The sequence below is a fragment of the Aquila chrysaetos genome (assembly GCF_900496995.4).
Source record: "Aquila chrysaetos chrysaetos chromosome W unlocalized genomic scaffold, bAquChr1.4 W_unloc_3, whole genome shotgun sequence".
NCBI classification, from domain to species: domain Eukaryota; kingdom Metazoa; phylum Chordata; class Aves; order Accipitriformes; family Accipitridae; genus Aquila; species Aquila chrysaetos.
Window position 1 is genome coordinate 252,834 of NW_024470323.1, and position 23,621 is coordinate 276,454.

Below are 23,621 nucleotides of genomic sequence, written 5' to 3' on the forward strand. Positions count from 1 at the left end.
AGTTTTGAGCTGTGTATCATCTTGGTCTAACAGGACCGCTTGGTACTTTATCATTCAGCTTGGGGCCAACCAGTGTTCCCCTTTTTGTTCCAATACTGTAATCACCATGTGTGGTACATATACTGTAATCTTCTGACCTAGGGTAAACTTCCGTTATTCTTGTATTAAAATTACAGTAGCTGCCACGGCTTTCAAACATCCAGGCCATCCCTGGCTTACAGTATCCAATTGTTTGGAAAAGTACGCCACCGCTCGGCGTAAAGGTCCAAGGAGCTGGGTAAGCACTCCCAGTGCTATTCCTCATTTTTCACGAACAAACAGCTCAAAAGGCTTCTCTAAATTTGGCAATGCCAATGTTGGTGCCTTCAGTAGTGCTTGTTTGAGATTTCTAAAAGCACTTCTTCCCTCCTCAGTCCATTCTAAACAGGTATCTGTAGAAGCTTTCAACATTTCATACAATGGTCTTACCATCAGTCCATATTCATCAATCCATAAACGGCACCACCTTGTCATCCCGAGAAAGGTTCGTAGTTCTCGGAGGGTATCTGGTTCTGGGAGGTGACAGATGGCTTCTTTTCTTTCTGTCGATAACTGCCGATGTCCTTTAAAAATTTCGAACCCCAGATACATTACAGTTTCTTGAGCTATTCGAGCCTTTTCTCGTGATACTCTGTAACCACTCATTCCGAGAAAATTCAAAAGGCTTACTGTCAGCTTTAAACATTCTTCTTGGGTTTCCCCTGCCAGCAAAATATCATCTACATACTGTAGTATAACACCTTCTCTATTCTCCACTCGTCAGATTTCAAGTTTTTTAGCAAGCTGATTTCCAAAAATGGTGGGGTTATTCTTAAATCCTTGTGGTAACACAGTCCAGGTATATTGAGTCTTTCGCCCCATTTCAGGATTCTCCCATTCAAAAGCAAATATTTCTTGGCTCTCCGGTGCAACCGGGATGCAGAAAAAGGCATCTTTTAAGTCTAACACTGTAAACCATTCTTGTTTTTCTGTCAAGCTTGTCAACAAGGTATACGGATTTGCAACTACTGGATGTATATCTTGCACTATCTGATTGATAGATCTTAAATCTTGAACTAATCTGTGTGTTTTCCCATCTGCCTTTTTCACTGGCAGAATTGGAGTATTATACTTAGACTCACATTCTCTCAATAACCCATATTTCAGAAATTTTTGTATTAATGGTAATAACCCCAACTTAGCCTCAACTTTTATAGGGTATTGCTTCAGTCTTACTGGTGTCGATTCTGGTTTTAGATCTATTCTCACAGGCTCAGCTCTTTTAGATCTTCCGGGTATTTCTCCAGCCCAAACAAAGGGAATTACCGCCTCCTCCACTTCTTTAGGGATATCTTCGCTTCCTTGTTTGTCTTCCTGTAACAGAAACACTGAAGCCTGGATATATTTAGATTCCGGTATTAAAACTTCTACTTCCCCTTCTTTGAATTTTAATTCTGCTTCTAATTTTTCTAATAAATCCCGACCTATCAGGGGTTTTGGTGCACCTGGTAAGTAAAGAAACTCGTGAGTGACCCATTGCTTTCCAATTTTAAATTTTAAGGCTTTAAAAGAATGGCCTTTGTTCTGCTTTTCCTGTCGCACCAATAACTTTCACCATGTGAGTTCTTAATTCATGTTTTTTAGTGTTTAAAACCGAATATGTTGCCCCCGTATCTATTAAACATTCTAATTCTTCATTCCCCAGCTTAATTATAACCAGAGGTTCCGCTGGGGAAGAGTGCTCCGGTCCTCTTCAGCCTTCCTCCTCTAAGGGTACTATCGGTACCCCCCCCTTCTTTTGTTTCTAATAAAGCTGGGCACTCTCTCTTCCAATGTCCTTCTTTCTTACAATATGCACACTGATTCTGCCCGACAGTTGGATTCGGCAGTCCGCGTCCTCTACCCATGTCCCGATCCGATGTCGGGGAAGGTTTCGATATGATCCCAAGAGCGAGATTAAGACACAAACGAGGTCAAATGCCGTATACCCAAAACAGCTTTTATTATCAAAAGTAGAAAATAGTAGCGATAGGATAGAATGGAAGAAAAGGCAGAAATCAAGCAAGCAGTCGGGATAGAGTTGCAAGGATAGTCACCACCATGGATCCAGCGGCGTCCCGTTGGTCCTCAGTCTTCAATTCTTTGGTGGTGGGTGCACACCACGGCTTGTCTCCACGGTTTTTTATAGGGCATATTTCGGTGAGGTATGCACATATGTATTGTTCATGCACTGTTCACACGCTGCAGGTTTCGTCTATCACGTGACCTTTACGTGACCAAATCTTATCTCAAAGACTACAGTTTCCGTGAGAATGGTCCTTACATCCTTGTCGGCTTCAGCCTGTTTCCTCTCCTGAATGCCTCAGTGGCCTAGTAATTGCCCTTATGGACAGAGGAATGTCCTGCTTAGACAGGCCATCTCAGAGACAAAGGGCTCAAGATAAGCAGTCCACAATTCTTGAGATGAATGGCTTGAGAAGTCTCTCACACCTGACAATCTTTGAGACAAACAGCTCAAGATAACAATTCAGTCTCTCACAACCCCTTCCACATACATTCCCTCTCATATTTCCTCTAGAAATCCCCCTCATTCCCTTTTGATATACCTGTATATTTTCAAGGACTGCTATTAACTTTGCATTTCCTCTCTCTTTCTGTTGATCTCTATTTCTATATACCATCCAAGCAATATCCAACATTTTCCCAATATCCCTAGCTTCTGCCCCCTGCAATTTTTGCAATTTCCTCCGAATATCATCAGATGATTTCCCGATAAATAGGGTGGCCAACTGGCCTTTCTCTTCCTCGGATTCGATATCTAAAATAGTATATTTCCGAGCTGCTTCTTTTAATCTGTTCAGAAAATCAGTCGGTGACTCCTTTTTATCCTGTTTAATTTCGTACAATTTAGACCAGTTTATAGCCTTCGGAGTCGCATTTCGAATTCCGAATACCAATCTCTGATATCGGGCTATCATCTCTTTATTATCCGGGTCATTGGGATCTCAATTAGGATCCACGGAGGGAAAATGATCTTCCATTTGCCCTCGTAAAGTTCCTGAAGCTATTTGTGCTTGGAGATGCGTTCTTACAGCTCTCCGTATCATGTCTCTCTCTGTACTATCAAACAACACTTGTAAAATAGCTTCGATATCCTGTCAATCCGGATTCTGAGTTTTAATCATAATTTCAAAAGCGCTTGCCACCTTCTCTGGATCATCCCGATAACTTCCTGCGGCAACTTTCCAATTATTTAAATCTGATATTGAAAAAGGAACCTTTACTGTAATTGGTCTATCATTTCCCACAGCCTGTCACAGCGGAGCCTGCAAGGCTGTCTGTCTACTTCTCGTTCGACCAGCTACTGGAGTCCGCCCCGTTCCCTCAATCACACAATCACCCTCTCCCTCTTCAAACCTTTCCTCCCGACCTTCCATCTCCTCCTGTCTTAAAGTCCTTAACCCTGGTGCCACCAGCATTTCTAAATCCTCCTCCGTTTCCTCCTGAATTAATTTTAAACACCTCTGTCCAATGCTACAGGCTGAACAACATCTTTTCAAAGTTTTCCCATTATGTTTATTCTGGTCCTTTTCCAATGCCAACACAAAAGGATCAGAAGGAGATAAATTAATTCCACATTCCTTTTGCCACTCAGGATGCTGACGCAACGTGAAAAACATATCTGCATACATCACTTCATCCCATTTCTTTTCCCTTCTCAGAAACAACATCAATTGTAACAATGTATTATAATTCAATGTTCCATTTACTGGCCATTTTTCCCCGCTTTCCAATTTATAAAGAGGCTACCATTGGTTACAACACTCCACCAAATTAGATTTTTTTAACCGATCCTCCCGGGGGTCCAGCAATTTGTTTCCAATGTTGTAAAATACACCCTAAAGGTGATTTCTTTATTACTCTACCGGTGGAACTTCCAGCCCCCATTATATACAAACTTAATTACACTAATTACACTATACACGGAATACTGACTTTCTTACAACAACTTAATATAACTATAAATAAAATCACTACTAAAACAATCAAGCATATATACACAATAGCAGTTACATTCATTTGTCCAAGAAATAGGTACCTATAAAGGATTCATATCCTTTTCATATCCAATTAGGGAGACATATCCCTTTTCCGTAGGGTCCTTTCCCCACGTCTATCTTGCACGGTCAAACGCCTGCGACTTACAGATAGATACCAATACCAAAAAAACCCAAAAAGAATGCCTTACTCACAAAATGCAGTTCTTGCTTTGAGTTCTTCAGTCCGGGGATCAAGCCCCCTCTCCGAGAAATCCCGGTGCCGGCTGAGGTTCCTGTGATCCCAGGATCTGTCAAGGTTCAGAAGCAGAGTCCCTTCGTAGTCCTCAAAACTGATACCAAAAAAGCCGGTCGAAGAAACTCTCTAAGACTCGATTTTGGAGTTTTATGAAAGCAGGCATTCTTTATTGCAGCGCTGGGTGCACGGGGGATCGCTCCACCTATCGTGCACGCCGTCAGGCCTAATTGTGCAGGTTAAGTACATGTTCTACATACATATTCACTAGATTTCTGAGAAATGTTATACATATTCATTAGTTTCTGGGAAACTATTAGCATATGCAAATGTCCTTCACGCAGGCGCATTGAAGGTCTCTGGTGGTCTTCCATAGTCTTCCTCACTTGTCCGCTACTTGACCCTCCTCAGGTGATTCTGCGCAGTGTGGTCCTTTACATGTTTTGGTACATCTTATCCTAAAGAATGCTCGTTAGTCCCTAAAAATGCTTGTTAGTGCTCTTATTATCTAAGTTTTCATTAGTGATGTAAAACCATATGGCTAGTTTAAGCTAAATTATCTACAAGGACGGGAACAAGGGCAGGAGTTCTTATCTTTTCGGGCCCTATCTATCAAGCAAGGCCTCTGCTTGTGTCTTCTCAGCAAGATCGTAAATTCATCAAACATTTAATTAAGCTTTGTGATTGCTCATGGCTCCCTCTTGCTCATTCTCATTTTCTTGATCTTTCAACTTTTACTATATCAAGAGGAGAACCTGTTACTATCCGGGTAAAGGGGTTGTCGGAGTTAACGGAGGGAGTGCAAAAGGCCGCCTGTGTTCAGGCTATGTACGATAGAGGGCAGCAAGGGATACCGATGGCTGCACCGGTGGACCCCTGCCGCCTTAGACCCCTTATTAGAGGGTTGCCGGATGCTTTAAAGATACACGTCCAGTCCCTCAGAGAAAGCACTCAGGGGGCAATTGAGCGCAATCAGCAGAACCCCCAGAGGCTGCCCGCGCACGTGATGGCTTGGGCGGAAGTACTGCACAGCATAGTAGTTCACGGGCGCGAGATGGGATGGGCGGAGCCGAGCGGTGGCACGCAGGGCAGCAGGAAGGTCCGGCCAGCCAGATGTAAACCCCGCCCCGAGCGGTCTCGAACTCGCGGGCGGCCGGGTCGGAATTACGATCCCGGAAGGGACGCTCTCTGGCGGAAGGCACCGGCACTGGGGGCAGCCCGAGCCGTGCTGCACGGGCAGTCCGCTGACGACATCCGGGAGTGGAATTGCTGGAGGGGAAAGCTAGAGACCAAAGGGAAGCGCCAGCAACCCCGCCCCCTCGGGAAGAGAAACGGGACCCTTTCGCGGCACTGCGAGAGGAACTGGAAGGGCTAAAAAACTAGAAGCTGCGGTTTGGGGTTCAGGCCGCCCAATCCGCATGGTGAATACCTGCCAATGGTCTGCTGATAAGGAGCCTTATATACACATTCCCCCACTATTGCTCACAAGGCTTTAGCCAAGCTCCTTGATGCTGTGGAAGTACCATCAGGCATTCACATCTATCAATATATAGATGATATCCTAGTCGGTGGGGATAACAAGGAACAGGTAGGGCACATGGCTGAGGCCATCTGGAATCTGTTAGTCAAGAATGGGCTGGATGTGCCATCTTCTAAATGTCAAGGTCCTAGACGAGAAATTAAATTCCTGGGGGCATGGTGGCTAGCTGGAGCAGTTGCGGTACCTGATGACACTCTATCAGCTATTGAAAAGGGACAGACTCCAGGCAATAAAATGGAATTACAATAGCTGTTAGGTACTTTGGGCTACCGGAGAAAACATATACCAGGGTTTTCAGTGATTGCCTGCCCTCTCTATGACTTGCTCTGAAAGAATAGGAAATGGGATTGGACTTTGCAACATACGGAAGCCCTTAACACTCTGAAAGACGAGCTTAAGGCTTATCAGAGACACCAATTCCCACTGGAGACATACGCGGGCCAACCTGTCATGGTGAAACTGCCCTCCATTGGCATTGTTCCTATGACCCTAGCAAAACCCAGAGGCTTGTATGCCTGGGAAGCCTTAGATGGGAGCGGAAAGACTCACCGCATCAGTGCCTGGTGGATAATCCCAGACTTCTAACCCTGTGACCCGGTTTTAAGACCGAGGCCTAGTTTGTGCTTTCTTACAGGACAATGAAGAAACGAGCTATTCCAGTGCTTCTACTGGCAGTGATGATGGTGGCAAGCGTGGATGGTGAAGATCTGGATGATAATGTCGTGGCAAAAATGATGGACATTAATATATCGCGAGCTCTTGAGCTCACATGAGAGCAATGTATCAATTATAGTTGGAGGTTCAGATTGGATGGGGAGGAGGTTATACTCATGTTGTTTATAGTTGGTCACCAGGTGCAGTAAATGCTAGTTCAGTATGAAACACCAGATGTGACTATATCCTCCAACTAACCCATGGGATCATGGGGTGGAGTTGGAATGGTACTACATTATGCCCTGAAATTCCATGGGGGCGACTGCATATGGTACCCAAGGGAACACCAATAGAGCATTCTAGAACTGAGTTTACAACTATCAACCTTAGCCAACGTTACATGTGACAGTTTGGGGACTCTTGAACAATCAGTTATAACATACCGGTAAAATGACCATCCAAAATTGAGCCGTATTGGATTTGATGCTAATGAAAGAGAAGGGTGCATGTGAAGTTTTGAACCTGTTGATGGATGACTACTGTGTTCACTCCAAATGTGTCAATGCAGCTTCAAGGTCAAATCAACAAAAGAAAATGGCAAGAGACCTAGAGGCAATTGCTTCTGCACCAGGGACCAACTGGCTGGGAAAGGTTTTGATATGTTCGGATTTTCTTTGATGGGGTGGATGACCAGCCTTCTCTAATCTTTAATAATGCTTGTAGTTATGATTACTGTCATCTGTATCGCAATAAGTTGTATCAAATGCGCGGCAGTGAAGTCTGTACTAACGGTTAAGTATACTCCCTTAAAACCTGTTCGTGCGCTGGATATTCCTGTGTCAGATATTCCACTTTAATTCTAGACCAGAATGGAATGATGGCCCACAATGAGCGTCAAATTTATCAGACTGCGCTCCCTTTTAACTTTGGAGGCAACAGGTGACTGTACTTCCGCTCCAAGGAAACCAGTCGAATAGTGACTGTTGTCATGGGGTGGATTGTGTGGCAGTACACTCCCCCCAGCAGGAAACGAAACTTCTCCAGGCAGGGAGAAGAGAAAAAAAAAAAACCCCAAACCCTAGAGGCCGCAGGTTGAAAGTTGAACAGACCAATCGAGACGTGCCAGGTACACTGAGGTGACCTTCTTGGCCAATAGGGATTAAATGACCACAGATCAGATTCGAGAAGGGTATAAACGGGACCCCGCCGGAGGACATGTTGGAATCAGTCCTCCTCGGAGCAGCAGGTCTGCAGTTGGGGACTCCCCCTTGGGTCGGGGCACCGCCCAAGGTAACTCCTCAAGGGAGAGAGCCCTCATCTTTAGGTGAGTGATATGCGCATTTTGAGTCATCACTTTTGAATCTTAAGGATTCTTAAGTTGGCTGTGTAGTACTAATTCCCCTTACATCATTGAGCCTGGGGTTCACTAATGTTATCGGAGTTCTAACTAACTTTTTACTGAAGAATAAATCTGATTTTTAACACCTGTTGGATATGATTGTGTGTGCCTCCGTAACAATATCTTACTTCCTTTTGACACAGCTGTAGCTTGTCTGGAGATGCACAATGCCTCTTGGTTGTTAACATGGTACATAGTTATATAGTGTCTTTCAAATAGTCATAATTTTAACTAGCTATTAGTAAATCATCTACATATTGCACTAAAACTGATCCACCAGGTAACTCAATATCCTTTAAATCTTCTTTCAATGTCTGGGAAAATATAGTGGGAGACCCAGTAAATCCCTGTGGAATGCGAGTCCATGTTAACTGCTGTCCTTTCCAAGTGAAGGGAAACAACGATTGACTCTCTTCATCTGTTGGGATGCTGAAAAATGCAGCAGTCACATCAATCACAGTAAAGTATTTAGCTCAGTATGGTATCTATAGGAGCGCAGTGGAGGGATCCGGTACCACTGGATGTGGAACAATCACATACTGATTAATAGCTCTCAGATCTTGAACAAACCTTAATTCTGGATCTCCATCCTTATCTAACCTATTTTTTCTTTATTGGCAAAATCGATGTATTATACAAAGCCTCACATTCTCTTAAAATACCCTTAACAAGATATTGATCGATTTGTTTTTGAATACTCTTTTCTGCTTCCCAGAGGACTGGGTATTGCTTTACCACAGGAGGTGATCCTCCCTCTGTTTTTATGTGGACTGGCTGTGCTGATTTTAATAATCCTACATCTGTTCCTGATTTACTCCACAATTCCTGGGGCACGTCCTTCAATCCCTCCAGTATTTTCAACTCTGACTCTCCCGCATCAGATACAACACATAACCCTGCAATTATCAAATCAGTACCCCTAGGGGACAGATGCAATTGCACATCTAAAGCTTGTAATAAATCTCTCCCCAGTAAACAAGCTGGTGACTCTTCAGCTATTACAAATCTTCCCCAAATTCCCTTGTTACCTATCGATAGCAATAATGGTTTACTGAGGGCATGTTCCCCTTTCCCGGTCGCTCCTTGAATCGTTACTCTATCTTGAGACATGGAGTCTTTCGGTATAAAATTTAGAAGGGACAGTGTCACTCCTGTGTCGACTAGGAATTCAATTTCTTTGTTTCCTATTTTCCCAATTATGTGTCCTCTATGGTCTAATTTAGTTTTCCACATCCCGTAAATCTCAACTTCTACAGAGTCTTCTAAGTCCCCTTCCCCCTGTCATTGTTGTCCCGAGTTACCGCCCTCCAATCTCGGTCCTAAGAATTCTGAATTCAATCCCCTTTAGGGTCCTCTGGGTTGGAGCAGGCATTCTCTCTTCCAATGACCACTTTCCCCACAATGATTACATCTGTTTACCCAGTCATCTCCAAATTTACCTGCTCCTCCGTATCCTTGACCTATTCCACTTCTTCCTCTACCCTTTCCTTGGGAAGGGGAAAATCCTCTTCCCTTCCCTCTCAACTGCAAGCCTTGTGTTAACGCTGCTGTCAAGAGACTCGCTTCACGTTCCTTTTCCTTTCTCCTTCACTTTGCCAGTTCCATTCTCTGTTTTTCTTCTCGACTGTCGTATACAAACACAGCCACGCTTAAGAATTTTGTAATGTCTCTCCTTGCAAACCAAGCATATGTTCTTTGAAATACTTCCTTATATCTGCTGCAGCTTGATCCACAAACACACTTGCTGCCAATTCATTATTAAAATTCTGGAGAGTCAACAAGGCCTGTCACAATCATCTCCAGTAGTCGCTGGAGTGTTCCTCTGGCCTCTGTCTACATTCCTGTACTTTAGTCCAATTTACTCTTATCTCCCCACAAGCTCTAATCGCATCTATCAGATTTCTAACCACTGTTTGGCAATTATCTCTATCTGTTTGATTATTATAATCCCAATTAGGATCAACCTGAAGTCAGGCAGTCTCATTTCCCGTTACCTGTAGGGATAATTCCGCATCCTTTTCAATTATCTTCTCTCCCATCTGGATGGAATAACTCTCTCAATAACAGGTTAACATTGGCCCAGGATGGATTATATCCCGAACAAATATTGCAAAATAATGATGGACACTGAACCACATCTTCCCTTAACCTGGGCATTTGATTTCCCCACATAACCAAATCCCCGCGGTTCCAGGGGTGATAGGTGTATACATGTAATGCTAGAGGTGGGGGAGGAACATTCCACCCCCCCCGCTACTGGCTGCATTGCAAGAGGATTAGGTATAACATTAGAAACCATAGAGTAAAGCCCAGCAGAAGCAGTGGGGACAGCAGAGGCAATTGGGGGGGGGGAATCAACAAGTGATACAGAAGGAGGAGTATAGGGTGGCGCAGAGACTGTCTCTGCAGGTGCCTCGGTTAAATTACTCACAACTGCTGCAGCTAAAGTTCCTCCTCAAGGTTTTCGTACTCCTTTTCGACCGTCCTCTTTATGGCAGTTATATGCCCACACAAACCAATAATCCATTTGCTGAGGTTTTTCATCCTCCAAAATTTTCCAGAGCGTAGCCAATTTCTTTAATTCAAAGGATCCTTTGCAGGGCCATCCCCCCACCCCTGTAAGTGCTGGCCAGTCTTCCTGACACAAAACGACTGCTCATTTTTTCAATAAACCTGCAACTCCATCTATCTTTCTCCAATTCTCTAGTACCTTGACCAAGGGCGCCCCCTTCTCTATGCTGGGTATATTCCTGTCGTGGTTTAACCCCAGCCAGCAACTAAGCACCACACAGCCGCTCACTCACTCCCCCCCCCACCCAGTGGGATGGGGGAGAAAATTGGGAAAAAGAAGCAAAACCCACGGGTTGAGATAAGAACAGTTTAATAGAACAGTTCACTAATGTTATCGGAGTTCTAACTAACTTTTTACTGAGGAATAAATCTGACTTTTAACACCTGTTGAATTTGATTGTACATGCCTCTGTAACAAGGTCATCTTGTCCAACCCCCCTGCTCAAGCAGAGCCAACTAGAGCCAGTTGCCCAGGACCATGTTCTGATGGCTTTTGAATATCTCCAAGGAGGGACACTCCACAACCTCCCTGAGTAACCTGTTCCAGTTGCAGTGAGAGACTAATTTGTGCCAGAGCTTAGCACTAGTGACTAAAGTAAATGAAGCCTTAGGCCGCATGAATTGTACTTTAACCTTTGTTTCTATCTGTGGAAATGTAACCAGTAGGTGAGGAAGTATAAGTAAAACTTTAACTACAGGATATTCTGTAACAAAAAAATAAGGAAATGTCTCGAGACACAGACAAAAAGGGTGCCTGGAGGCTGCGAGAGCAAATCAGAAGAGAAGACCCCAGACTCTGCGAACAGGATTGGATGAGCAGAAGTGCCATCAGGAAATGAAGCGACCTATAGAGACTATAAAATCCGGTAACAATCGACAGGCGGGGTCCCTCTTCGGAGGCACCCAGCTCGAGCAGTAACTACTATTGCATATTAAACATAGTAGAAGAAGGAACTCCGATTCTTTTATTAAAATGGAACCTAGGGACGAGCCCTGTTGAGGTGGCGTCCACGTAATTCCTACCATGATCTAGGTGGCGGCTGCATAATTCCTACAGCAGTTTTGGCACCCGAGATGGGACACTAGGTGACTGCCGCCAGATCCTCTTGTCTATAGACTTCCAGTTGCCGGCATCGGGTGAGTTCACCTGGGAACTTTGTGGAATGGGAGGCCCCGACTGGTGAGTCTTAAAATTCCGCAACTAAATTCTGGTAAAGGTATAAACGCGCTAGAATGGGGAATTGTCCTAGTTTCAGCTGGGATAGAGTTAACTGTCTTCCTAGTAGCTGGTACGGTGCTATGTTTTGAGCTCAGTATGTGAAGAATGTTGATAACACTCATGTTTTCAGTTGTTGCTAGTAGTGTTTAGACTAATGTCAAGGATTCTTCAGCTTCTCACGCCCAGCCAGCGAGAAAGCTGGAGGGGCACAAGAAGTTGGCACAGGACACAGCCAGGGCAGCTGACCCAAACTGCCCAACGGGGTATTCCATACCATGTGACGTCCCATCTAGTATAGGAACTGGGAAGTGGGGGCGGGGAATCGCCGCTCGGGGACTAGCCGGGTGCCGGTCGGCGGGTGGTGAGCAATTGCGCTGCGCATCATTTGTACATTCCAATCCTTTCATTATTGCTGTTGTCATTTTATTAGTGTTATCATTATCATTATTCGTCTCTTCTTTTCTGTTCTATTAAACTGTTCTTATCTCAACCCGTGGGTTTTGCTTCTTTTTCCCGATTTTCTCCCCCATCCCACTGGGTGGGGGGGAGTGAGTGAGTGGCTGCATGGTGCTTAGTTGCTGGCTGGGGTTAAACCACGACAGTCCATTTTGGCACCCAACGTGGGGCCCGAAGGGTTGAGATAACGACAAACCTGACCAGAGCTCGTTAAAACAAATTTTTTATAAGCATTCATTATATTGGTCTAATAGTCACTGGTCATTATGTTGATTTATGTGTTCTTAGAGTTGTTGCTCTGGTTTTTAAAGTTCTGTTATGTATCACCTCGCTTGCTGTATGTAGTCCCTCTTCTGCTGCTTATCATCCGTGGGAGGTGGATTAAGGTTTTCGCTTTGATGTATTGTATAACACTGGTTTATGGTATGATAAAGTCATCGGTTGTGGGATTAATCCGGTATTTGCACTCAGCACTGTCACCTTTATACTGCGGGAGCCATCTGTGGGAAACTATTAATAATTATACCATTTACCTTTCCTCCTTGGAAAACCAGTCTATGGGTGGGGTACCTTTCTTCCCCTCTCCTTTCTCCTTCAGTCCAGTTACAATGGTGTTTGAGAATTTTGAAAAATTTGAATACTCTTGGGATGTTGAGACCAGCACGGTCCTAGCCCTACTGCTGGGAATTAGCATGCTCCTGAATGTGGTTCAGCTCTTGTTTAAGGTTAAACAACTATTTAAGAAGATCACCCAGAGGTCTGCCCCGAGGCTGGATAATTATGAGTGGCAGGGTGTGTGGGGTAGTATGGGCAAGTACCTAGAGAAGTGGGTACCTCCAGTGTTTTGGAAATTCACCCCTGAACAAGTGCAGAATCCAGAAGAACTAGTAAAATATTTGGAAAAGGTATGCTGTCACCCCGGCAGCTCCAGAGAGATACAAATCACTGCAACGTACTGGGGCCTGGCCCATGCCTATTGAGCCCTGTTCGACACAACTCAGCACCCTCAAGGGGAAGAGAAGGTCTCTGGACCTAACAACAAAACGATGAGCACTGCGGTCACCCAAATCCCAGCAATGGGCACCGCGGCCCCTCCAGCCCCGGCAACGAGAACTGTGGCTACCCAAACCTCAGCAACAGGCACTGCAGCCCCTCCAGCCGCGGCAACGAGCACAGCAGCTACCCAAACCTTGGCAATGGGCACTGCGGTCCCTCCAGCCCCAGCGATGGGCACTGCTGCTACCCAAACCTTGGCGACAGACGCTGCTACCCAAACCTTGGCGACAGACGCTGCGGTTATCCAAAACCCGGCGAGCGATACTGCAACTGAACCAGTGGATCAACCTGCACCAGTATCAGTTGCCCCCATACAGAAAAAGAAATATGCAAAAAAATCAGCTCGCTTAGCAAAGGATGAAGGTGAACCAGGGTCATCACGGGAACAGGAGGAAGAGGCAGAACCAGAGGTAATCACCCGATCCCTATCCTTGAGTGAGCTGCGGGATATGCGAAAAGATTTCAGCCGCCGTATAGGTGAGCATATTATCACCTGGCTCCTCCGATGCTGGGACAATGGGGCTAATAGCTTGGAATTAGAAGGTAGGGAAGCCAAGCAGCTGGGATCGCTTGCCAGGGAAGGTGGCATTGACAAGGCAATTGGAAGAGGAACACAAGCCATCAGCCTCTGGAGGCGACTCCTGTCAAGTGTGAAGGAAAGGTACCCCTTTAAGGAAGATGTTCTATGTCAGTCAAGCAAGTGGACCACCATGGAAAAAGGTATCCAATATCTGAGGGAATTAGCTGTGCTAGAGACGATTCGTCATGACCCAGACAACCCACAATTACCCAAAGATCCAGACGAAGTCCAATGCACATGACCCATGTGGCGGGAGTTTGTACGGAGCGCACCATCGTCCTATGCCAACTCCCTGGCAATAATGACCTGGAAAGACGAAGAGGCACTGACAGTGGATGAAGTGGCTCGCCAACTCCGTCAGTACGAAGAAAATCTCTCCTCCTCCCTACAAGCCTGCATTTTGGCTGTGGAGAAGCTGTGCGAGGATTTCCAGCAATTCAAAGAGGATATGTCCTATTGCCCACCTGTGAGGACCAATGTCTCAGCTATTAGGAGTGAGCGCTCCTCTGCCCAAGAGAGAGAATATAGAAGGTACACATGGCAAGGTGCCCTGTGGTTTTACCTATGTGATCATGGAGAGGACATGAGGAAATGGGATGGAAAACCTACCTCGGTCCTAGATGCACGGGTACGTGAGCTGCGAGGTAAAACTACCACAAAAGGGGATTCTACCAGGAAAAATGCCGCTCCAGTTTCCAAACAGAGTAGAAGGGCTGATCTTATTTCTGATCCTCTTGAAGGGACTTCTGAGCCAATTTTACGAGAAGTGAATACCGGACACTCTGACCAGAATTAGAGGGGCCCTGCCTTCAGCCAGGTGGAGGAAAGGGATAACCGGGTCTATTGGACTGTGTGGATTCGATGGCCTGGCACGTTAGACCCACAGGAGTATAAGGCTCTAGTAGACACCGGCGCACAGTGCACCCTAATGCCACCAAGTTATAAAGGGGCAGAACCCATTTGTATTTCTGGTGTGACAGGGGGATCCCAAGAGTTAACTGTATTGGAGGCTGAAGTAAGCCTAACTGGGAATGAATGGCAGAAACACCCCATTGTGACTGGTCTGGAGGCTCCGTGTATCCTTGGCATAGACTATCTCAGGAGAGGGTATTTTAAGGACCCAAAGGGGTATCGATGGGCTTTTGGTATAGCTGCCTTGGAGACGGAGGGCACTGAACAGCTGTCTACCCTGCCTGGTCTCTCTCAAGACCCTTCGATTGTGGGGTTGCTGAGGGTTGAAGAACAACAAGTGCCAATTGCTACCACGACGGTGCACCGGCAGCAATATCGCACCAACCGAGACTCTCTGATTCCCATCCACAAGTTGATTCGCCAACTGGAGAGCCAAGGAGTGATCAGCAAAACTCGCTCACCCTTTAATAATCCCATATGGCCAGTGCGAAAGTCTAATGGGGAATGGAGACTAACAGTAGACTATCGTGGCCTGAATGAAGTCATGCCACCGCTGAGTGCTGCCGTTCCAGATATGCTAGAACTTCAATACGAACTAGAGTCAAAGGCAGCCAAGTGGTATGCTACAATTGACATTGCTAATGCATTTTTCTCAATCCCTCTGGCAGCAGAGTGTTGTCCACAATTTGCCTTTACTTGGAGGGGCGTCCAGTACACTTGGAATCGATTGCCCCAGGGGTGGAAAAACAGCCCCACCATTTGCCATGGACTGATCCACACTGCACTGGAAAAAGGTGAAGCTCTGGAACACCTGCAGTACATTGATGACATCATTGTATGGGGCAACACGGCAGAAGAAGTCTTTGAGAAAGGGAAGAAAATAATCCAAATCCTTCTGAAAGCCAGTTTTGCCATAAAAGAAAGTAAGGTCAAGGGACCTGCACAGGAGATCCAGTTTTTAGGAATAAAATGGCAAGATGGACGTCATCAGATCCCCATGGATGTGATCAACAAAATAGCAGCTATGTCCCCACCAACTAATAAAAAGGAAACACAGGCTTTCTTAGGTGTTGTGGGTTTTTGGAGAATGCATATTCCAAATTACAGTCTGATTGTAAGCCCTCTCTATCAAGTGACCCGGAAGAAGAATGATTTTAAATGGGGCCCTGAGCAACAGCAAGCCTTTGAACAAGTTAAACGGGAGATTGTTCATGCAGTAGCCCTTGGGTCAGTCTGGGCAGGACAAGATGTTAAAAATGTGCTCTATGCTGCAGCCGGGGAGAATGGCCCTACCTGGAGCCTCTGGCAGAAAGCACCCGGGGAGACCCGAGGTCGACCCCTGAGATTTTGGATTCGGGGATACAGAGGATCCGAGGCTCGCTATACTCCAACTGAAAAAGAGATATTGGCAGCATATGAAGGAGTTCGAGCTGCCTCAGAAGTGGTTGGTACTGAAACACAGCTCCTCTTGGCACCCCGACTGCCAGTGCTGGGCTGGATGTTCAAAGGGAGGGTCTCCTCTACACATCACGCGACTGATGCCACGTGGAGTAAGTGGATTGCACTGATCACACAACGGGCTCGCATAGGAAACCCCAGTCGCCCAGGAATTGTGGAAGTGATCACGGACTGGCCAGAAGGCAAAGATTTTGGAATGTCACCAGAGGAGGAGGTGACGCGTGCTGAAGAAGCCCCGCTGTATAATAAACTGCCAGAAAATGAGAGGCAATATGCCCTGTTCACTGACGGATCCTGTCGCATTGTGGGAAAGCATCGGAGGTGGAAGGCTGCTGTATGGAGTCCTACACGACAAGTTGCAGAAACTGCTGAAGGAGAAGGTGAATCGAGTCAGTTTGCAGAGGTGAAAGCCATCCAGCTAGCGTTAGACATTGCTGAAAGAGAGAAGCCGCCAGTGCTCTATCTCTATACTGACTCATGGATGGTGGCAAATGCCCTGTGGGGGTGGTTACAGCAACGGAATGAGAGCAACTGGCAGCGCAGAGGTAAACCCATTTGGGCTGCCGCACTGTGGCAAGATATTGCGTCCCGGCTAGAGAATCTGGTTGTAAAAGTACGTCATGTAGATGCTCACGTACCCAAGAGTCGGGCCACTGAAGAACATCAAAATAACCAACAGGTGGATCAGGCTGCCAAGATTGAAGTGGCTCAGGTGGACCTGGACTGGCAACATAAGGGTGAGCTATTTATGGCTCAGCGGGCCCATGATACTTCAGGCCATCAGGGAAGAGATGCAACATATAGATGGGCTTGTGACCGAGGGGTGGACTTGACCATGGACACTATTGCACAGGTTATCCATGAATGTGAAACATGTGCTGCAATTAAGCAAGCCAAGCGGTTAAAGCCCCTGTGGTATGGAGGGCGATGGCTGAAATATAAATATGGGGAAGCCTGGCAGATTGACTATATCACACTCCCACAAACTCGCCAAGGCAAGCGCTATGTGCTTACAATGGTGGAAGCAACCACCGGGTGGCTGGAAACATATTCTGTACCCCATGCCACCGCCCGGAACACTATCCTGGGCCTTGAAAAGCAGGTCTTGTGGCGACATGGCACCCCAGAAAGAATTGAGTCAGACAACGGGACTCATTTCCGAAACAACCTCATAGACACCTGGGCCAATGAGCATGGCATTGAGTGGGTGTATCATATCCCCTATCATGCACCAGCCTCTGGGAAAATTGAGCAATACAATGGACTGTTAAAGACTACATTGAGAGCAATGGGGGGTGGAACTTTCAAACATTGGGATATACATTTAGCAAAAGCCACCTGGTTAGTCAACACCAGAGGATCTGCCAATCGGGGTGGCCCTGCCCAGTCAGAATTTTTACGTACTGTAGAAGGGGATAAAGTCCCTGTAGTGCACACAAAAAATATGTTAGGGAAGACAGTCTGGGTTACTGCTGCCTCAGGCAAAGGTAAACCCATTCGTGGGATTGCTTTTGCTCAAGGGCCTGGGTGCACTTGGTGGGTGATGCGAAAAGATGGGGAAGTCCGATGTGTGCCTCAAGGGGATTTAATTTTAGGTGAGAATAGCCAGAATTAACCTGTATGATATTAGTTGCTATATAACCCTGCCACTGTATGTTATCATTACTATAATTGTTATAATGCTATATCCATAGTACTACAGTAAGAATCACTTAGATCAAGCAAGAAAGAACTGTGATAAAACTGAGCGAAGCGCAGTAGTGATGGAACCAGAACTGACTCCAGCATGCAACAATCCAACGGTGCACACCATCCTCCTGCTGCGTCCAATGTCAACTGCTCGTCACACTGCACTGAAGCCCAATTCTGCTCTACCGATTGAGAGGACTTTGCACCATCCCTCCTGCCCAGAAAGACTGGTATGACAGATGGAGCCCAGAGTCAGGAACTAAATGAACTCAACGAACATTTAATGAACATAACCAATAAACTAAAGGAATGATGTCTCTGTGTATGTGTGTATATATATATATATATATATCTCATTGTTCATATGTCTCAAAGGGATGGAAAAGGTGATGATGATTGACCAGGATGTAACTAAAGGTATGGGAACTGAGCATGACGTCAATGGTATAGAATAAGGGGGTTGATACTGTCCTAGTTTCAGCTGGGATAGAGTTAAGTGTCTTCCTAGTAGCTGGTACGGTGCTATGTTTTGAGTTCAGTATGTGAAGAATGTTGATAACACTGATGTTTTCAGTTGTTGCTAGTAGTGTTTAGTCTAAAGTCAAGGATTTTTCAGCTTCTCATGCCCAGCCAGCGAGAAAGCTGGAGGGGCACAAGAAGTTGGCACAGGACACAGCCAGGGCAGCTGACCCAAAGTGGCCAACAGGGTATTCCATACCATGTGACGTCCCATCTAGTAGAGGAACTGGGAAGTGGGGGGCAGGGAATCGCCGCTCGGGGACTAGCTGGGTGCCGGTCGGTGGGTGGTGAGCAATTGCACTGTGCATCATTTGTACATTCCAATCCTTTCATTATTGCTGTTGTCATTTTATTAGTGTTATCGTTATCATTATTAGTTTCTTCTTTTCTGTTCTATTAAACCGTTCTTATCTCAACCCGTGGGTTTTGCTTCTTTTTTTCCCGATTTTCTCCCCCATCCCACTGGGTGGGGGGGGGAGTGAGTGAGCGGCTGCGTGGTGCTTAGTTGCTGGCTGGGGTTAAACCACGACACGATGTGCGTGATATATGGATCTAAAGAGACTAAAGAGAAGGAAAAAGGAACTGACTGTTCCCTGCAAAACTGTTCGTTGTCAGAAAGATTTAAGAACTGTGTTTGAAAACTGTGTTTAGATAGAGCAGGAATAAATGTATCTAAGTTTCTTGTGCTGTCTGGATGACATTCTCATTGTGTATATCTAGTCCAACAAACAAGGTTAGGAACTAGAGTTTTTAAGCTTTTGTATTATGTCACATTCTGTAACTTGTTCAAAAAGTTATATTTTTATAAACATATAAAACTGATTATACAACTCTTGGTCTAACAAATTTGTCCTTCGCTCCAATCTTCACAGTGCTCATGGAAAATACTGTGTTTGCAGCTACGGGGTGGATAGAGAGATCCCAAGACCTTGCTGGAGAAGTTCACATGCTGCCTGCACCTGATGCCGTGAAAAGCTGAAATCAGGACTCAGTAGTCAGGATGACTATTAAGTAGGTATTCTTTATTGCAGCGCTGGGCGCACAAAGGATCGCTCCTCCTAATATGCGCGCTGTGCCAGGTCAGTTATACAACTTATATGCAAGTTATACATACATATTCATAAAGTGATTAACATATTCATGATTTTCCTGATAACTCATTATCATAGGAAACTATCCATTCCCACATGCGCATTATAGTCTTTGGGTGGGCTTCAGAGACATCTGGTGGTCGTTTACTTCATCCACTCCTCTTCATCACCATGTCCCCTTGGTGAACTATAGCTTTTACTCCCGTGTTCTTGCTGACAAAACCACAGAGCTAGTTTCAGTCGGTTCTGCAGTCTTGAGGCATCCTGTGCCTCTTTATCTCATAGTGTCCTTGCATTCCATTCCCGAAGATAAGTTACATTAAAAGATTACCGTATGCTTACATGTACGATTCACAATACCACTGTTACATAGTTCATTGCTGCTGCTTGTTAAAAAGTTTTGGCTAGTAAATTTCCATCAAGCTTTCACTTCAATCCCCCCTTTTTCTTTGTCATTGCAAATTCTTTTGCAATATTCTATAACATTCCATCCTTTTCAAGAGTCCGAGCAAAATATTTTCCTGTTTCTACCTGATGTCTAATCTTATTTCTTTTCCAGTCACTATACGTTTCAGCTGAATTCTGGCAACACCAAAGAAAATATTTGAAAAGCACACACACAAATATTCCTAAAATCGTCAGAGTAATTAATCGGATAAATAGTTGTTTTAACCATCCAAAATTAGGAAGCCAAGAAGTCAGTTTATCCCATAAATCTGTAAAGCCCCATTCCGTATTGTCCTTAATAATTTCGTGGAAAATCCTAGTCTTTTCCCATATTTTGTGCAAGTCCTTTTCAATCTGCCCTTCTCAATTAATATAGCTGCAACAGCTCTGATTAATTACCGTGCACACTCCTCCCGCTTCTGCAGTTAATATGTCTAGGGCCATTCTATTCTGTACCACTACTTGTGATAGGGAAGCGATTTTGACTTGCATATTAGCAATAGCATTCGTAGAGGCGTTAAATATTTCATCTAAGGTAGCAGAGATGTTTACAATTGCTTTTTCCAACTCACTGATCCCTAGCATGGGGAATAACCACCTTACAAAACTATGAAATCATGAGGGTCGTTCTATCAAAGGATTTGAGGTTCTTTTTTGTACTTTTAGTAATAAGCTCCTCACAAATCCTGGGGTATCTGGGAGTGGTTATGTAGAGTATCCTGGGTGGTTAGATGTCCTGCTGTACACACGCCATACCATTCTTTAGGTAGTGTCTTTTACGCATATCCATCTCCACATAACCACCACCATCGATAGGGCAATCTACAAGACCCCTTGGTCATTTTCAGACCATGTTGATATATTTCCAAACCAGGACCAGAACCACAATTTCTTTTTGAGCCTTGGCTCCAAACAGTCCCACCGTATGTGGTAGTTGCTGAATAATTCCAACTACATCCTATTCCTGTTATATATCTACATCCTAAGTCTGCAGATCTATTTTGCGGGTCCTTTTGACAGAACAAAGTATTATTTGTTAGAGTGACTAGGTCAAATTGTGGTCCTTTGGAAGTATTGTTCTCTTGGCCATATTTACAAGAATAATTAAAATTCCAAAACACATTTCGAGTCCAATTCGTACTGGCTATCCCATATAGTGGCAGTTTAGAGCCTCTAGGTAATGCTGTGCAAATCCAACAATCTTTTGCCCTAGTAGCGTTGACTAGTGTCTGAATTACCTGATAGTGAATATTGTCATTCCAAGCAGCAACAATGCCTATGGTAGATATTATAATTAAAATGCTTATGAGTTCATTTTCTTTTCCCATATTAATGTCTTTGTAGTTTTAATTTCAGAGGTCCCAAAGGTTCAGAAGTCCATTGCTTATCTGGGGCCTTCTTCACTCTGGAATAGTGAATCCAAGCTGGTTGTTCCTTTATCTTGGTTGCAGTGAAAGTGGTCAGCAACACCTGGTAAGGTCCATTCCACTTCTCCTCTAGTGGATCACCTGAAAAATTCTTAATATAAACCCAATCTCCAGGGCTGAATGGGTGAATCGGGTGATCCAACCCCTTAGCTCTGGTTCCCAAAACATTCTTATTAATTTTCTCTAATTGCTTTCCCAAAGAGATAACATAATTCTGTAAATAAGAATTTCCCAATTGACTCAAATCCTCCCCTTGATATTTAGCCTGGTATGGTCTCCCATACAATATTTCAAAAGGGCTCAGATTTTCCCTGGCTCTAGGTTTCACACGTATCCTAAGCAGTGCAATAGGTAGTGCCTGATACCAATATAGGTTTGCTTCTTGACATATTTTGGCTATCTGTTGTTTTATTATATGATTCATTTTTTCCACCTGCCCACTGGCTTGTGGCCTGTAGGGTGTATGTAACTGCCAATCAATTCCCAATAGTTTGCTGACCTGTTGCACTACTTGCGCACAAAAACGAGTACCCCTATCTGACGAGATGACCATAGGTACTCCAAATCGGGGTATTATCTCATTTAATAATACCTTAGTTACTTCTTTTGCTTTGTTTGTTCTACAAGGAAATGCTTCTGGCCATCCGGAAAAGGTGTCTGTAAGTACCAATAAGTATCTGTATCCCCCTTTTCTTGGAAGTTCAGAAAAATCAATTTGCCAGTGGTCCCCTGGTATGTTTCCTTTCCCAATGTTCCCTAATTGCACCCTGTTACCTGTGTTGGGGTTATTTCTCAAACATACCTCACATTGCTGAGTCACCTGTCGGATTGTAGTATATAAATTTTTCCCTATTAATTTCTGATTTAAATATTTGTACAAGGAGTCTGCCCCCCAATGTGTCCTATTGTGCTCCTCTGACAATTCCCCATACCTGTTTAGCAGGAACTATAATTCTGCCATCACTCAGGTGGGCCCATCCTTTGGAGGGAATCCGTCCTCCCATTTCTTTTATTAGATCTTTATCGGTTCTAGAATACTCAATACTTTCCTGTTCATCCCAATTCTTACCTCTGTTATCCGGAATTAATGTTAAGTTCTTTTGCGTTCTTTCTGCTGCCTGTTTAGCCTCATAATCAGCCAATCTATTACCTTTTTCCTGGTCAGTGTTACCTTTCAGGTGTCCTCGACAGTGCATAATGGCAACTTTGGTTGGCAATTGAATTGCCTTTAGTAGATGAAGTATTTCCTCAGCATGTTTGATCTGTTTTCCTTGTGCAGTTAGCAGTCCTCGTTCCTTCCAAATTGCTCCATGAGCGTGGACAATTCCAAAGGCATATTTGGAATCTGTCCATATATTTATCTTCTTTCCTTTTGCCAATTCCAGGGCCCTAATCAGGGCAATAATCTCAGCCTTTTGAGCTGATGTTCCAGCAGGTAACGATTGGGACTCAATTACCTTACTTGCTGTTGTCACCGCATACCCGGCCTTTCGGATACCTTGTCGGACGAAGCTGCTTCCATCCGTGAACCAGGAGTCCTGTGCATCCTCCAGGGGTTCTTCTTTCAAATCTGGTCTGCTAGAGTACACCGTTTCTGTGGTTTCTAAGCAATCATGTGTCAACGGTTCAGATGTCACCCCACTGAGGGAAGAAGCTGGGTTCGTAACATTAGTCACTTCAATATTAACATCGTCCGGTTCAACCAGAATAGCCTGGTATTGTAAAAATCGGGACGGGGAAAGCCAATGATTTCCCTTCTGTTCCAGTACTGCTGATACTGTATGTGAGACCAGTACTGTGATCTTTTGGCCCAAAGTGAATTTCCAAGCCTCTTGGATGTTTAGCACTACGGCTGCCACGGCTTGTAAGCATCCTGGCCATCCTTTACTTACTTCATCAAGCTGTTTAGAAAAATAGGCCACAGCTCTTTTGTAAGGTCCTAGCTGTTGGGCTAAGACTCCTAGAGCTATGCCTTGCTTCTCATGAGAAAACAGCCAGAATGGTTTAGTAACATCAGGTAGGCCCAAAGCTGGGGCTCTCATTAGTTCCTTTTTAAGCATTTCGAATGCATTTTGAGCCTCTTGGGACCAAGTCAATTGAGTAGGATTGTTTTTTAAAAGTTCATATAAAGGCTTTGCTATTACTCCATAATTATAAATCCATAATCGGCACCAACCTATCCTTCCCAAGAATGTCCTGAGTTTTAGGACAAGAGGAAATGGCCTCAAGTTGAGGCAAGGGAGATTTAGGTTAGATATTAGGAAAAATTTTTTTACTGAGAGGGTTGTCAAA

General features: G+C 44.7%; 2 protein-coding genes across 2 annotated transcripts; both read right to left on the reverse strand.

The window, feature by feature from the left end:
• Positions 1-300: 300 nt before the first annotated feature.
• LOC121232994 (uncharacterized mitochondrial protein AtMg00860-like) lies at positions 301-684 on the reverse strand. Its single transcript, XM_041121543.1, has one exon. The coding sequence runs from the start codon at positions 682-684 to the stop codon at positions 301-303; it is 384 nt and encodes a 127-aa protein (XP_040977477.1).
• Positions 685-22,111: 21,427 nt separating this feature from the next.
• On the reverse strand, positions 22,112-23,389 carry LOC121232995. The gene has a single exon (XM_041121544.1). It carries the CDS (start codon positions 23,387-23,389, stop codon positions 22,232-22,234), a length of 1,158 nt encoding a protein of 385 aa, XP_040977478.1. The 3' UTR covers positions 22,112-22,231.
• Between the last annotated feature and the right edge of the window lie 232 nt (positions 23,390-23,621).

Coding starts and splice junctions, on each gene's coding strand:
- LOC121232994 (XM_041121543.1), bottom strand. CDS start 684: ATGAGTGGTTACAGAGTATCACGAGAAAAGGCTCGAATAGCTCAAGAA.
- LOC121232995 (XM_041121544.1), bottom strand. CDS start 23,389: ATGCTTAAAAAGGAACTAATGAGAGCCCCAGCTTTGGGCCTACCTGAT.